This window comes from Echiichthys vipera (assembly GCF_963691815.1).
Source record: "Echiichthys vipera genome assembly, chromosome: 21".
NCBI lineage: Eukaryota > Metazoa > Chordata > Actinopteri > Perciformes > Trachinidae > Echiichthys > Echiichthys vipera.
Window position 1 is genome coordinate 8,694,341 of NC_139846.1, and position 17,638 is coordinate 8,711,978.

Here is a 17,638-nt window from a genome sequence, read left to right on the forward strand (position 1 = left end):
TTTTTGAAATCTGCTCATATGCTGCAGAGAGCTTCAAATATTCCTAAAAAGATGTTTTACTGTATGCTTAAATGACAACGTAAGCAGCCTTTTTATGAAGTGTCTGAAAGCATAATTAACTTCTCAGCGGTTTGTGTTGTGTATTCCGGCCCATGAGTTCAGACACTCAATGATTGAGGAGAATATGGATCAGAGGAAGCGTGTGATTGGTTACTGAGTGCTGTAGCACTGGTAATCCTGTTGTGAGACTGGCAAATGGGATTAGAACAGTGTGTGTAAGAGAAACAGAGCCGGGGGATGACTGGGAGGCTTTACATTCACGCCTTTATCTCACATTTTCACTTAATTTGGCATCATCGCTTTGACACGTTTGTCCAACAATGAGTCTGCTTCTCCTCAGGGACTCAAACATGGACTTAGACCACGTTTGAAAAGGGCTGCGACTGGTAGACCGAGTCTGCCACAGGATGATGTTATGCGCTGATATATTGTAAATGATAAGAAAAGCCACCTGCGTTTCAAGCTTTTGGCACCAAAACTTTGCCAGTGTTTTATGGCAGCTGCAACATCTCTATAACGATACATATCACAATACAGCAGGTTTTCTTCCTATTCAATAAATAAACAGTTGAGATGACAAGACCACACGGTGAAGCCTATTTTTGTATACTCCTGTGTGAAGTAAAAACTCGACAAATAAAAAGTATTTTCTCATTTTATTAAGAACGTTCGTGCAAAACAAACATAACACAAGGACCAGAACATAAAGCGTCTTCCCAATGACGCCATAACTCAGTCCGACCCCTTTGTTTTTTAAAACTGCGATAAAAATGATCATGATAGACATGTTTTTACATCGTTTTCATATCGATATAGATACAGCACAGCCCTAACCCCAGCTATTTATTAGAGGGCTAAAACTGCCTTTAAATGAAGAATATAGGTTGTTTTTTTCAGCTCCACAGTCAGTCATCATACTTGAAGGCATCAGACCTGGTTTTCACTCCTGTACAGTATGAAAAAACAACTTCCACAGAGTCAGATAATCCATCACAGTCAACCCGACGCCTTCGTTTACTTTTTTCCTCCACCAAAGTTTTTTTTTTTTTTTTTTGCTTTTCTGCTTTGTTGTCACTTGATTGTGCCCAACGTCGAGTGTTTTCATATCAACGCTGTGTTACGCTCTGCTTACTGTCAATCACCTGACACCAACAGGAAGGAGCAGAAGAGGAAGAAATGGGAAAATTGTCATGAGAAAATAATCTCATGAAACACTGCTGTCACATTCATCTCTTTGTATTTGTTTACAAGCTCATTTCAAGCTAGATTTGACATCATTCCTTTTTAATCTTGAAAATGATTAACGATGGAAATGTATTGAAAACATTGATTTCTCTGCAGCATGAATTGTTCAATAATTTCGCCTGTAAATCAGTACACGCTCATTTTATAACCAGCCAATATCTGCTGCACCCATAACTACATTAGTGTTATCTCCAGTCTTTAGCTGACTCCCATCTCTTCTCGCGTTCAGGGTTAAGTGAAATGTGAAGCATTAACCTGGACACCTTGCTCAAACTGACCCTGCACCCCCCCCCCCCCCCACACACACACACACACACACAATTCCAACCTGCATTCATAACTGGCGCTGCCCTGCAGCCAGATCTGCTCCACTTTCCACCTCTACCATTAAATTGGCATGCAAAGGCAGTGACTTTTTGTGTATGTGTGTGCACGTTCATGTGTTGCGGCCTTAGCGTGCATTCTGTATATTAAAGCTGACCAGGGTGCATGTTCCCACAGATTTATGGCTTCTTGGATAAAGTTTTGGCTTGTAGGAGTTTGTGTGCTTTCTTCACTTTGACCGGAAAAGGAAAAAAAAAAGCAAGTAATTCAAAATGCTTAAGGATAAGTACATTTCCAAGTGAGGCGTTTCAAAATAAATTCTTGCATGTTCAGGATGCTCCTCACAAACGTCTATGGGTTTGCAGAGGTGACTTTTATTTATTTCTGCACGGATTATTAGCACAAGATAATGACTTCCCAGTGCAAAAATATAAAAAATTCCTACCACAGCATGTGTGGTGTTCTGTTTTTATTTTGCTAGGGGGGGAAAAGAGAGAGGAAGTAAAATAAGAGCTCAAGAATCTGTGTGGGAAGAAAGAGGTCACTTTATGCCAAAGCAATTACCTTCCACGTCCAGGGCCCTGCCAATACTCTGCATCGAGGAGAGAGAAAGAGAGGTCAGCGAGGGAATACATATACGTGCAGATGAGCTCTTAGTTTTCTAAACGTCTGCTTTCACAAGACGTCCTGAAGTTTAAATGTCAATTCTCCGCCAGTATCATCCCAAGATGTTGGATACATTTGCCAGCCAGCTCTTGTGTGTGTTTTAATGTCCTCCTTTAAAATATTTATAGAGTGGAAGCCGTTGTTACGTATCAAATTAGTCAGATATCACCAGCGGTATTATGAAGTTGATGTAATTGCTCAACTACTCAGGACTGCCGGGATGTGTTATGACATGACAAACATTATCTGTCAGGAGCTGATGCTTTTCTCTGCTTTGACAAGTCTTTGTGTTCTGGCATCTTGGGGGATCTGTCATGGCATGACGATGGCAGGGAGACAGATCCCCCTCGCATGTGCTCAGGCCGGCAAACAGACCGCTCAGAGTAGAGGTCAGGAGCTCTCGGGCCATCATGCTGCTGACAGCTCAGATTTATTTTTAATCTTGGTGATGAGAGCTTGCCACACAGATCATGTGGCTTGTTAGTGTTGAGTGGCGAGCCCTGCCACGCTCTTACACAAAGAAACTATGACAAAATATTGACCTTGGTGAGGTAAAGCCCAGATAATTGAGAGCCAGCTGAATAGCGTTTGATTGTTATTCCACCGTTGTTTTATTCACTGTGAAATCTCTCTGCTCATGTGCAGGTCATTTTCCCTCCATCTTACCTTTATTAACATTTTGACCTCGCCCTGTTTTTTTCTCTGCCATGTGTGTAGGTGAAGGACATTGTGTTGATTGCGTGCACAATATTTACTGTCTATTCATTTTTTGGACGATTTCTTCATGATTGGTGAAAAACGTCATTATCATTGCATCAGCAAGCACATTACTTGCTGTCTAAAGTGGCTGCGGTCACAGAGGCAATTTTGCTGACGGTACTTTCTCTCCTTTCTCCTCTGTGTCTTTGTCTCTCTCTTTTTTCAACCTCTCTCTCTCTCTCTCTGTCTCTCTGTTCTGATAGGTGCCAATTATACAGCCTGTGTGTTGAAGTCTGCCCGGTCCCCACTGACCCTGTTACCCAGCTTTAATGTCAACTCTCTGGTTCCTAAGTGGAGGAAATCACCCCACTTTTAGTCTCCAATCAGGAAAAAAGAAGAGCAAAACAGCAAAATGCAGAGCTTGACTCTTTTTCAACCCGTGCGCTCTTTTCAGGGTCTGACTGCTCTTGCACTCTGGTGAAACAACAGGGTCAGGACTGTGTGGATAAAACCCTGAGGGTTTTGACATTTCAGCTTCACTCTCTTTTATTTTTTTATATATATTTTTTAACTCCTCTTCTGGCCTCAGTGCTTTTCGGAGGAGGTCCAGATGATGGGGTGGTGTTGCATAGGCATATGCAGAGCCCTGGTTCTCCTTGCACTCCTGTTTCCCATGCGGGAGAGGGTCTGCTGGGGGCTGAATCCCAGCTCTGGGGATCTGAAGAAGACCCCACTCTCTGATCCAGACCCCTGGGAGGCCCTGCACAGACACAAACGCAGCTGGGTATGGAACCAGTTCTTCGTATTGGAGGAGTACACAGGAAATGAGCCACTCTACGTTGGCAAGGTAAGCGATTTGTGATTGTTAATGAGTCATTAGAACAGCCTAGCAATGTTCTGTTACATGCATGTAAAATAAAAAAATCTCTTGGTTTAAAAAAACCCTCATGATAAACAGATTCACACATATCCTATTTTTACAGTTCTGTGCATCTGTATATCAATAATCTCTTACCATAATGACCTGCAAAATCTGGGACGCTGCAGTGTTTTACAGAGTTGTACATATTCCCAGTGCCCTATATGAAATGAAACAAATGAAAAGACAAAACACAGACAGTTTCGGAAGGTATTCACACTATATTCCAACCTGGCTGAAGTATGAGCTCGTACAAATGTGCAGCTTTAGAGGCCTGTGTATGTCGTGAAAAGGTAATTTGCAGTATAATCAGTCCCCGGTAAAGCTATATATATATATATATATATATATATATATATATATATATATATATATATATATATATATATATATATATATATATATATAATTCAAATGTGTCTTTGTAAAGTAAGCGATCTGCCAAGGTACAAGAGATAGATCAAAGTAATGCATGTTTTGGCAGATAAATAAGTATGGAACCTTCCCAACGTCACAAATGGCACAGTTAGCATGAGGGGACACCGACACAGTGACCATGTATTTATGAGAAATGATAACACAGCTATTCTACTGTTCATATTTTCTCAGGTAAATATGCATGCAGAGTGAAAGAAGTATTTAGATACAATTTAAAAATAATATTATGTATTTATGTTACTTTACTGGTGCATTAAAGTGTTCACTGTTCTATGAGCTGTTTTTAACTTCTTTAGATATTGCTGGGTTGTTGAATTCATCACGATGCATTGTCTTTTATTAGCATGCCATTGAAATGTTAGCATGCCTCTGAAATGTTTAAGTATAAAGTAGCATAAAATGGAAATTCTCGTTTAAAATACAGACACAAAAACCTCAAAATGCAAATGTGCTATATTAGATTCCACCACTGGAAGTATATAACGGTATGGAATTTATGAAAAGTGAAAATTGATCATGATCATATAATTATCACAGTTATCAGACATCACATTAGATTAATACCGTAGACAATACCTCGCCAGAATAAAAGTACCAGACTCCAGGGCGTTAAAAGGTTAAAAAAATAGTCATTTAGCTCTCAGCATGTGTCCATCACTACATATATGTTGTGGTGTCACTTTAAACTGAAGTTCACTGTTTAACGCTTCATGTTCCTCTAAACAGAAAATCAGTGCTGTGTTAGCTCTATTAGCACAAATATCAAGGAAACACGACCAAAGCCATCAAGACTGAGGATGCGAACACTCTCAGTTATTCCATACCCCGAGCATACTTGCTTAATCATCTACGTGACATTTGTACACAGAGCTTTCCTCCTCCGGCTGGAGCTCCAAGCACAGGTTGAAAGTGACTGCGAGGACGGATCAGGGTCTATCTGCAGCGGGCTGTGCTGCTGTCAGATATAGAGGCTTCAGTATTATTATTGTATTGTTTTCATTGATATAAAACAAACACTGCATACTGCGCCTGCGTTTGGGAGTTACAATTTGATGCGTTATTGAGAACGATCTGGAATTTTACTGTGATTTATTGTCTAACTGGTTAATGTAGCAGTATCTTGTGTCAGGTAAATATACTGATGGAAAATGTATAATATTACCTTCTGAAATGGAGAAGTATGAAGTAGCAAATGGGAATACTGAAGTAAAATACATAAACAAGTATCTCAAAATGTACTTAAATCTATGGTCTACATTCTAAAAATCAGTTGAGCCTCTGAGACAGATTTGAACCGGTTTGTTTTCTTCCAACCTTCGCCGTTTGGGCGAGCAGAGGCCTCTTGCTAGTATCGGTCTTTTCCTTCTCCATGGTAATAGAAGCTCCGGTAGCTGAGCTGCTAAGCTAATCACTAGCCGCTCAGAGTTTACAGAGGGGGAGGGGGAGGGGACGAGGTGGGATGACGCGGAGCAGGTGAGACGAGGGGAGAGGAGAAGATTGGAGCCAAAAGGAGCCTTTTGGAACAGTTGGTTCTCTTTGGTTAATTTCTAAGCAGGCCTATGGCTGATAGACCGGATGGACTTGTTTGGATCTTTTTGCTATTCATATTGTCTAGATCGGATTACAGGACCATAATCGCTGTATAAACGGTGTTAATAATACCAATATTCCGAATCGTAGACTATAGCTTTAAGTACAAGACATGCATAAAAGTATTTAGTTACAGTGCACTTCTGCTTTGTACAAAGCAGAATAAAATGGAAATACTCAAGTAAAATGTTACTTTCTGATCTGATTCTCAATACTATCCATAATATACTGTAACAACTTCTGTAACAAAAAAATAAAAAATTCAAAAGTAATGTTTACGTTGCCTGTAAATCTGTTGGTTTTTATCCCAGTGTTTGGTGTACACAAGGCTTTCAGCACCACTGTGTAAGTGGACAGCTCCCGCCTAGCAAACGGCTCCAGTGTGTGCCGTGCAGGCCAGATGGGTCTTGGATCGGTCTCTAGATCCCTGTTATCTTGCAGAATTTTCTGGTCTTATTATTAAATTAGTTTTCCTCTTTCCGCTCATCTGCAGGATAATCACCCTCATCTGCATGTATTTGCCAGGTCTGCTCTCACAAGCCCATTTCCTTGCTGTCTCTGAACTGGATTAGCGTCTCCATCTGGAATTAGGATACATTTGACTGTCCTATTGTTCCCCTCGCTAGTTTTCACCAGAGGGAATCAAAATCAGAATCAGCGTATTTGTGACACTGCTGGAGATCAGCTAAAGGTAATTTCTTGTCAAAGCGTCCACAATATCCTCAAATCCTGTCTTGACTGATCTGTGTTTCCCTAGATCCACTATATCGGACTTCTGGCAAGGTTTTATTTTGTTTGGGAACATCTGTTGTCTCAATCAGATGTGTCCTTTTCCATTTGCAAATTACAAAAGAGAGGCAAGTGCAGTAGTCAGGAATTCCAAGTGCTTCTTTTCTTTTACAAATGCTTGTATCTGATTGCTTTTCTTGTTAGTAAATCCCAAAGGGCATGAGCAGGCTGATTATTCATTCATATATGTGTAGAGATCTGCTGTATATCTGCGGTACACATTTGCGAATCCTTTTAATTCAGGTATTTCTTCCATACATATTGACTTATTTTTTTGTATATGTGTGTTTATAGTGGTTGCCCTAGTAGTCTAGGGCAAAAACAACATGTAAAAAAAACAGACTGGCTACATCTTTACATCTGACCTCGTGCCCAAGCTCAATCTAACCCTTCCAGGAATATGAAAAAATCAGATTCATTTACTCCACGCAGGCAAGCTGCCTGGGAGCTTGAGGAGCTGTCACATTATTTGTTCCCTGAGATCATAGTTGTCACATAGTGTGCGTTTGTTTTGTATCACAAGGGCGCGCTGCTGCGTCAAAAAGTCTGGGCGGGACACCCGGACCTCGTGGCTCATTTTGAGCGAAATGAAAGGTCCTGCCGTGTCATTAGAATGACCTTACTAAATGAATTTTTTATGTAGCTTCTGTAAAAGAAAAACAACAACCAAAATATAGGAAGCCAAAACTCAGTACTCCGCTCTAAACTTTCCAGCAGGTTATAGGCAAAAAACACCAGTGACATTACCCGTAATTGCTTTTGTCAGATGTATGTGGGTATCTAATATGACAAACAATAGGACTCTAATAGGACTGTGTCCAAACAATGGCACAGGTGCTGCACAATTTGGTCATTTGTTTGGCTAGAAGCAAAGGAAAATATGATATAGTTGCAAATTGGAAGTCATCACTTTGGCCTTGCTGCTTCCTTTGCATGCAGTCTGCTTGGCTTTAATGCATTCTGTCAGATTCTGAATTTCACAACCAAATGTCCTATTATGCCTTGGCACTCTGCCTCCGGTAAATGTACTGGCCTGGAATCAGCTAGAGTCACATTAAGCCAGTGAAAACATACATTAAAGAAGAAACGCATATTCAAACAACAGAAGAGGCAAGAGCTACTCGTTCACTTAACAAACACTTATAAACATGATGTGATTTTCTGCCGGGTGTTCATATCTCTAAATATTTGCAAGAGTTGGAACATACCAATCTGTAGCTTCTGCTGAATAAGCAATGTTTACAGGCGTGCAGTTTTGAAACATACATTGGAATCTTTTGTTTAAGTCTCCGGCCTGTTACACTTTGAAATATCTTCTTTCTATTTTATAACTTTTGTTATAATGCTTTTGCTGCAGTCGGTATAAAAGCAAAAAGCCTGAATTTAAAGCAGAGTCAGACCTCCTCCTGCAGATCTCCCTCTCCCCTCTCTGTCCTTAGCCAATAGGAATGTGCCCTCTCTGAAATGACCTGTGATTGGCCAAAGGCCTGAAAACTGAGCCAACAGGAGGTGCAAAAGTCTTTTCTCCTAGAGCATTTGAAATACAATATGATGAAAGATTTCTATGAATTTTTTCCCCAACATCACCAAAAATAAACTGCGTACCCCAGTTCTGAGGACATATCATTTTGTTATGGATAGATGTCGACCAATATTGATTTTTCAATCTCTAATGCTGATATTTAGAGAGCAGGGAGGCCTATGGCTGATATATAATGCAGATATCATGTTGTTGCTGCTTTTGCTTTGTATTTTGCATCTGGCAAAATACAGCAATTTAATAATAATGACAAATGAGACGTGAGCAATGCTTAGAGTGATGCAATTGCTGAGCAATTATTCATTCATTCATTGAAATTTTATTGAAAATCAAAGAATCTTTGAGGGAATGCCCTAATTTTCAATTAAAACACAATATAAACACACAAATACTTTGAGAGAATAATCAGTTACAAATAGTAAGAAACAATTAGGTTATTTAACAGTGTAATCGCCTGTATTGTCTCTGTTTAGTTGTAGGCTACTTGCAGCATATTATTGAAAACTCACAAAAGTGTTTTTTCATTCCTTTGTAGTGTGCACGGCCTCTCACAGGCTATACAGTTAAGGCCTTTACACACCGGGGACGTGATGAATAGACAACGTTTATGCAAAATGCTCTTTTGAGAAGATTCATACTGGTCATTTGCACAATAACATTTACACAATATAGCGCTTTTATTGTGAAAGGTAAAAAAGGAAGGAGGAGAGTATGTGCTGCCTTTGTCAAGTTTGAAAGGAGTAAAGCTTACTGCCTTGATTCGCTTGCAAATAAATTATAAGGCTTTATTGCGGCCTAATATTATATTTCTGTGTGAAAGTACTCAAAACAAAAACAACAGTTTGAAAACATTTATTGATGTCTGGTTTAATCTCACGAAGAAAAGAAATGCCCTTACCATTCCACAATCATACCAAAGGACAAATCGGAGAAATGTTTTACTCAGGTAGGACCGGGGCCTGGCGCCTATACAGTAGTTTTTCAAGCTAGTAGGCTAGTTTAGCAATTTGAAGGCTTGCTAACGTAACACTGACGTGTATGACGTGAGGGGGAGCGCTGACTTTGTTCTACAGCAGGCCACACTGACAAAGCTGCCTGCAGACATGTTTTGTTAATTGGCCTCATGAGCGCACGCATAGGCAGATGCTGATTATCTCAAATTTGTCTTAAATGGCCGACCAATTAATTGGTTTATCGCCAGTCATGGAACAGTTTCTGTCCAAATGAGTGGAGAATTGTACATTGCTGCCTCATATCACGGAAGGTACAAGCCCTCAGACGCAAACCTTTGTTCTGAATCTCACCTTATTCATAGATAAATAAAGTGTCCTCAAATTTGATTCATCAGAGTAATGAATGAATTTATATCACTTTATAATTCAGGCTGCATTCAGGCTCACACTCACTTAGGGAGTCCTTCCAATACAAATAAAAGCACCTCAATAAGGAGCGAGAAAATGGAAGGATTCTCTTGATGGAAGAATATAGCTTTATGTGAAATTTTCAAATCAAACCGATTAGACGCAATCCCTTGTATCTCACATGGAAATATTCCTCTTCCTCTTTGCAACAAGTGGTACCGTTTGATATTTATTGCAACAGTCATTACACATTTTTATGAGCGAGCATCATGAGTAATTTCTGACCTGGTAGCACGAGCCTAGTGTTCTGCATGACAGTAATTCAGTTTAATAATCAAACAATCTGCATCATGGGCATGGAATAATCCCACAGATAATTATAATGGAGCCAACATATCATGTTACTATGCAAGCAACTTCATTAGCATTCTATTAGACGCTCACTGTCAAATGGGTTAGAATCATAGAGCACTGGGCGCTGCTGCAAAGGTCAGTCTCAATAGCATCTACTCACTCTCGCTGGTGCCGCAAACACATTGTCGCAGCTGGGGAATTGTGAGAGCAGCGTGATGAGCCAGAGTAGGAGGGTGATTCAAGCTGACGGGGGACATCATACACACAGTACCCAGGGACAAGAGCTTACTGAGGGGGGAGCTCATGAGACATCCTGGGGGCCTCTGGGATGGTGGGAAAGTCTTTATCTGAGCCACAGAATAAAAAAGGATGAAAACAGCAGTGTAAACTAGAATAGAGGGTAGTTATCAGCGGGGTAGGAGAAACGACAGGAGAGGAACGTTATTTACACTTTCATGTAGGGGCAAAGACTAGAGTCAACTTCAGCAGAGCAATTTTTAGATGTACAGTAAAGAGGTCAGGACAAAGTCAAGAGACTGTTGTGTAAACTGAGGCCAACAAGACCAAAACACTTCTTTGAGCTTCTTTAATGGGTCAGCAGAGAATGTCATTCATCCCTAGAAATATACTGTGGTAAAGGAAAATTTAAGCCAACAGCCCAGTCATCCTTACATGGGTAAGCATATTTTCACCATAAAGCTAATAAACAAAATCAAAATGAGGCAGTATGACACTTAGGCTTAGGTTTGACTTGTTAGTTCTGATAAATATGACAAGACTGCACTCAAAATGTCCTATTTCCTACAAAATTGCATTTTTTTTGTCAAAACAGTGTCTAAAATTAGGCATGCAAGATGTTAACTTTAAAGCAATACTTCACCTTCAGAATGACCCTTTGTATATCAATTACTCACTGAGTGTTGCCATAAATTATTGCATGCCTTCACGATGAACGGAGATTAAAAAACAGAGAAAAATCTCAATGAATTGAAGCCTGTGTTTAACATTTGGGAAAACTACACCAAATCTTAGATTTAGACTTAAATTTAGAGCGATTAGTCCACTAATAGACGCAGATATATATAATATATGCATACATAATTCATCATTAATAACCATTATTTCACAAGTGCACACAGCTGCGCACTGTAAGTGTGCTGCCTGTTAATGACACCGGCAAATTATTTCAGATTCTTGTTTTGAATATGTCGGAAAAATCAGCAAGGAGACTGTAGGAACAGCCGCCATGGGCAGGTAGCTAGGCTAACGTTACTTACATGTTTAGGTGGGAGGTCATGTTCGTCTAACGTTACTAACATGTTTAGGTGGTAGGTCATGTTCGGCTAACGTTACTTACATGTTTAGGTGGTAGGTCATGTTCGGCTAACGTTACTTACATGTTTAGGAGGTAGGTCATGTTCGGCTAACGTTACTTACACGTTTAGGTGGTAGGTCATGTTTGGCTAACGTTACTTACATGTTTAGGTGGTAGGTCATGTTCGGCTAACGTTACTTTCATGTTTAGGTGGGAGGTCATGTTTGTCGTGGACTAGTGATAGTTGAAGTTTCCTTGCAAAGTTTGCATGTGACCTTCTTGGGGTCATCGTTGTTCTTTTCAAATTGATCCCATATTTTAGGCGTCTTTCCCGACATGATTGGCTATTGTTAGTTAACCGCAATGTCGAAGGGACCTGCTGTGTTTTGTTAAGACATGGTTCCAAATGGTTTTGTTTCCCTGCAACCAATCAACCAATGAAATTTTGGTCTGCTAATGATTTTTTGGCCAACCAGTGCTTGGTCGACTATTTGGGGGCAGCCCTACCATTTTCAAACACTCACAAAACTTGTGCAGTGTAATCCAAGTCTTGTTTATTCCGTTTTATGTTCAGCACTTCCCGAACACATGCATTTTCATTAAAACGGTACTATTTACAACAAAAAGCACTTTTGTCTTCTGATAATGCCCGAATTGGGTGGGGTCTGCAGCTTCTTCCACCCATGAACTCTGAAACCACATTTGCTCCAAGGTATAGCTTACACACTCTAAGTTTGATAAATCTGTCATATAAAAATGTTGTTCTCCAGACACAGTGCATAAAATGAGCTGCAGCCCAACATTTTCTCCTTTGTTTACAACATGTTTACTAAAGTAGAGCTGTCAAAGTAGGCAAGACACCAAGGCGTACCAGACATTTTGAAAAAAAGGGGTGCAAGTCTTGTGCAGTGATTTACTTCTCATATGTTTGCACTTAACCCGGATGCAGTTTGTCTTTATGTCTTTTTTCAAATTTAAGTTGTTGTTTAGACCTTGGATTTACTCGCTCTCCCCTTGTTTCACCTCTGCTTTGGTTCTTCAAATGTATGATGATCTCGTAATGGCTCTGCATATCATTTGAAATAATTGTATAACATAAGTGCGCTTCATTGTATCTGGTAATACTTTAACTTAATAAAATATTAAGGATTGTTGTAGGGAAGAGGGATTTGTAAGATAGTTGTTTTTATTTGATGTTTTCTGTCTGAATTCTCTTTTATGTGCTTTTTTTTGTTCAAGTTTCTGAAGTTTCCTGAAGTGCTGATGTATTGGATTTTCTGAGGTCTGATCTTGAATAATTCAAGAGAGGTCCTCCGCCTGTGCTGAGAGTATAGACGTTCTATGAATACACACAAAAGTTAAGTTTTGAGATCTCTATATTTTCCATCTACAAAGTGGATAACAGGTGGCCCAGAGACTACTGTGTTCGGTATAATGGTGGTATTAAGCATTCTTCTCCATTTCAACGAAAAATGTAAGCATGGAGGGGGGCTCAACTGCATACAGGCAGTTCATGTATAATAAAGAAGTCCTTTAAATGTCTGCCACTTGTTCCTCCTAGAAGGTATTGTAGAGGTGGGAAGATCGTTTAGCTTTTGTGAAATATGCAAATAGAAAGCAATATGTGTAAGAAAGCAGAAAAAAGACATGAGAGGCACGAGAGAGAAAAGGTGTCGGTCAGAGGCTACTCAACTATTTTCCTCAAAGACATTATAGAACGGTGCCCCTTCTATTCACCTACTAATTACATTTCACATGATATCAGTATGAAATTACAGAAGTTTGATCTCAGTGTACCTGATACACCACCAGACTTTGAGGCAGATGTTTCCCCCATGTACAATCACGGCATATTGAGTTTCCTCATCTCTATAATTTCTCCTTTTACACACTCAGAGATTTTCTCATTGTGTGAAGTGTGTTGTGAGATGGATTTATTATGTAGCATCCTCTGTTGCTTATGGGACCCCATGTTTAATGTCTATCAAACCTCCTTTGACTTTAACAAACGTCAAACCTCATAGTAATATGATTATTCCCCACTTTCAGACGTTTCACAAACATCCATCTAGGTGAAAAACTTGGTTTCATGTTAACGGAGGAAGACTAATTTGATTAACAGAGGTATTTTTGTGAAGTTGAAACCCAATTCCATAGTACAGTATAACCATATCTTGGTTTCTTGGAGTAGTTTCATGTAACTGTATGTTGGAAAGTACCACTGAAGGAACACTACACCAACGACTCATCCAAATCTAGGCAGAAATTAGGATTCGGTAAAAAAAATTATATTAAATAACATTACATATTTGTGATTAGGATGAAAATAAACACAAGTAGACGTATAAATTGACGTGGGGCTGATTTTTAGTGTATTAATTGTGACAACAATCGATTATCTGCCCAGTAAACTCCAACTGTGTGTGGGCTGGTGGAAATTAAATTATTTTTTTAGGTATCATTTGGTAATTTGACCGGATGATGGCACTAAATGAAAAACCAGAGAAGCAACAAAGTTTTTACAGTTCATTGGCAGGAATGTCTGTATGATGATTGTGTGGCAATCCATGTAACTGAAGGAGGAGAAGAAGAATATATCTTTATTGTCATCGTGCATAGAACAATGGAAATCAGTTTGGCAGCTCTTCAGTAGTCTGCAACATACCTACAAGTAAACACAGGTAAAGCAAAAAGTTCAAGTAAAGTAAATTATGTAACAAAGTTTAAAGAAATCATTTAGTATTTTTAAACATTAATATTTCTCATAGCATAGAAACCACTGAGTTTGAATCTTGTGGTTATTATCATACAGTCAGTGATGTGTGTGTCTTTTCTTTCCCTGCTGAATTTGATTGTCATCTTACAACAGTGGTGGTCAGCACTGTCGCCTCACAGCAAGAGGGTTGCTGGTTCTGCGTGGAGTTTGCATGTTTTCCCCGTGTCTTCTCCCTGTTCTCCAGCTTCATCCCACAGTCCAAAGATATGCACGTGTTAATTGGTGACTCTAAATTGCCCGTAGGTGTGAATGGTTGTCTGTCTCTGTTTGTCTCTATGTGCCCTGTGATAGACTGGCGTCCTGTCCAGGGTGTACCCCGCCTCACGCCCGATGTCAGCTGGGATCGGCTCCAGCCCCCCACGACCCCGATAGGGACAAGCGGTTGAAGATGGATGGAGGAATCTTATGACGCAACATCTGCTATTAGCCATTGTTGCTACTACCAGCCTTTTAGCTCCGGCAGTGTCAGCCACAGTAGCCAAAAACGAATATGAATATTAAAGATCTGAAAACGGCAGCACTATTGCAGACAAAATTGCAGCTCTGCTAACCTAACGGGAAGCTTCCTCTCCTCCTCAATCTCCTACACACACACACACATACACACACACTTTATACAACCCAACCCCCCATACCCTCCTCTAGACATTTACCATCCAATCCTAATATGCTAAAAAACGGGCATACATTTGCCACCTCTCGCTGTAATTAAATTTGTACACACATAACACAGCAAACCAGGACTCATTTTTTGTCAACCCACTCAAGCTCATTTTTCCAACAATCCATCCTAAAGCCGAAAATTGCCCAATCTGGCAACATTTCTTGGCAGTAAAATTTTTCAGTTGTTTTGAAAAGTATGCCCTTTGGTACACAGACCATAGACAAAGACTGTAAATAGTGCTTTTTCATTAGTCAAAGGGCATTTCTGTAATAATGTATTTGAGAATAACAACTCAAATTTATACACACAACAAAGCAATAAAAATAACTTTTTATTTAACAAATTCAATCATTTTTCATTATAAAATATGTATTTTGAAATCGAAATTAGAAAAGGGCCGGCACCCCAGGCCCTTTAATGGACCATATTATTGGTGTTAAATAAAATTTGTTCAATGCAAGGGTACTTGAGCTCATTTGACAGGGTTATGAAGGTTCAACCCATCTCCTGTTGACAGTATTTAACTGCTTTTACAAACTGGTAGTATTTCAGATTATGGGGATTTTGGTGGGGAAAATGGTAGAAGGAGAAGAAATGCCGAAACGAGTTATCTGACTTTCTCACCTTAACCTGATTACTCTCAGTAATCTGCTTGTATGTGTATGTGTGTGTATGTGCTTGTAAACACATTCAAATTGCAGCTCTGCTAAAGTAACCGGAAGCTTCCTCTCCTCCTCGATCTCCTACACACACACACACACACACACACACACACACACACACACACACACACACACACATACACACACACATTTGATACAACCCAACCCCCCATACCCTCCTCTAGACATTTACCATCCAATGGATGAAGGGACCCTAATATGCTAAAAACCGGGCAAACATTGGCCACCTCTCGCTGTAATTAAATTCAGTCATAATGAATCATAGCCCCTAATCCTAAAACAGGCTATATTTCCACAGGGAGTTGAAGTGACCTACATGTACTGGAAAAGCTCTTAGTATAGCCTTTTTACTACAGCCTTCTTCAAATTCACCCTGAAAGCATGACAAACTTCACTTTGAGCTGTGTTGAAAGTAAATGCGGCATGCTTATTCCCATATCAGTGCTCTTCATTTATAAATACATATCACTCAGGGCATTGTTAACCAAATCAGGTAGCACCTTCAAAAAATTCATAGTAGGTCATACCACCATTTGCAAGTATTTCTTAATAATGTGTAAAAATAATTTTTCTTCTTCTTCTTTTTTTACTTTTTGTGTTCTGGTTCCAGATAATGCTTTATGCCATGAAAAGCGACACGATGTGCAGCGGCTCATTTTCTGTGGAGAAAGAATCCATGCATAGTAACAGTAGCAATTAGGGTATTGTATGAGCCAGTCATCGGACTAATGTTGGTGATTCACAATGGTGCCTCTGTACCTTTTGCTCTTGGAGGTGTATTTTATCATTTGCAGACCTTTTTGGTAGCAGCACAAGATGCTGTCACCGTTTCATTGTGTAAAAAATATGCTTGGCAGCAGGAGAACACAGAGATAATGCTACTTTGTTTTTCTGTTTTGAATGGCTACAGATAAAGAAAGAAAGATAACAAAGAAATAAAGAAAGGAGCTATGCCCTTGGTTGTGTTAATTGCGATTTCTATCTATTTCTAAATCATTGTGTTGAACTCAATACAGTCTTTTTTATTTGTATTTAATTGCACATAGTCACTAATTGCATCCCAGAATGTAAATCTTTTGATTCAAGCTTTTGTACTGGCCAAATAATAGGCATCCACTATCAATCATGTGGTGCTGGAAAACAGATTTTTCATCTGCAGATTGGTCAGTGTTTTATGTTATATATACTGTATTGTATTTTTCTGTCCTCCACTGTCTCTTGGATGACAAAACCGAGGCAACATTGTCACCTGGTATCAACATGTTTCTTGAATCTTCAATTTTGAATTGAATGTGATCTGTACTGTATCTGCATAATATTACCTGAGCCTGAAACTTTTGCATTACATCTGGTATGAATAAACATTCTCTTATCTTGATTCTGCCCACATTACATTACATGCGCTGTTGTCCAAAGAGCCTTACAATAAGTGCATTTAACCTTGAAGATACTACCTGAAAGGGGTAGTAGAAAGGGCCTGAGTCATTCACAGCATGGTTGGCAAGTACTAGTGACTTGTGCTATTTTCTCAGAATGTAGAATAGTTACACTTCTCAGGTCAAGGGAAGCAATACAGTTGCTGGGCAGCTTAAGGTACCAGAAAGAGGCGGAATTGGGTGAATCTTTCAATTTTATTGGGGTTTTTTGTTTTCTAAAGAATTTTGTCAAACTGAACAGATCGAATTTACACACCATGTAGAAAATCCAAATACAGGTTGTCCTTTAATGGTGTAAATGAGGTCAAAGACATGCTAGCGATACTTTGAGGCTGCACTTTGACACTACAGTGCTTTGAGCTCAATGCTAACATCAGCATGCTAACATGCTCACAATGACAACTGTAGGGGTATAAAGTTCACCTTCTTAGTTAAGCATGTTAACATTTGCTCGTTAGCATACATCCATCCATCTTCAACCGTTTGTCCCTATCGGGGTCGAGTGGGGGCTGGAGCCGATCCCAGCTGACATCGGGTGTGAGGCGGGGTACACCCTGGACAGGACGCCAGTCTATCACAGGGCACATAAAGACAGACATAGACAGACAACCATTCGTACTCACACCTACGGGCAATTTAGAGTCATCAATTAACCTAACACTTCGGACTGTAGGAGGAAGCTGGAGAACCCGGAGAGAACCCACGCAGACACAGGGAGAACATGCATTATATGTAAGACTAATGGTATTGTTTTTTTTCACATATATGTTCATAAACTC

The 17,638-nt window shown here is 39.7% G+C and overlaps 1 protein-coding gene across 1 annotated transcript in view; it reads left to right on the plus strand.

Moving 5' to 3' along the window:
* Positions 1 to 3,604: 3,604 nt before the first annotated feature.
* Positions 3,605 to 17,638, plus strand: part of LOC310963475 (cadherin-7-like) — a gene marked incomplete at both ends in the record, with an annotated part of 97,448 nt that continues 83,414 nt past the window's right edge. Inside the window, one exon of the mRNA XM_083936327.1 lies at positions 3,605 to 3,841. Within this exon, the coding sequence (XP_083792453.1) occupies positions 3,605 to 3,841 (237 nt within the window). The remainder of the gene's footprint in view (positions 3,842 to 17,638) is intronic.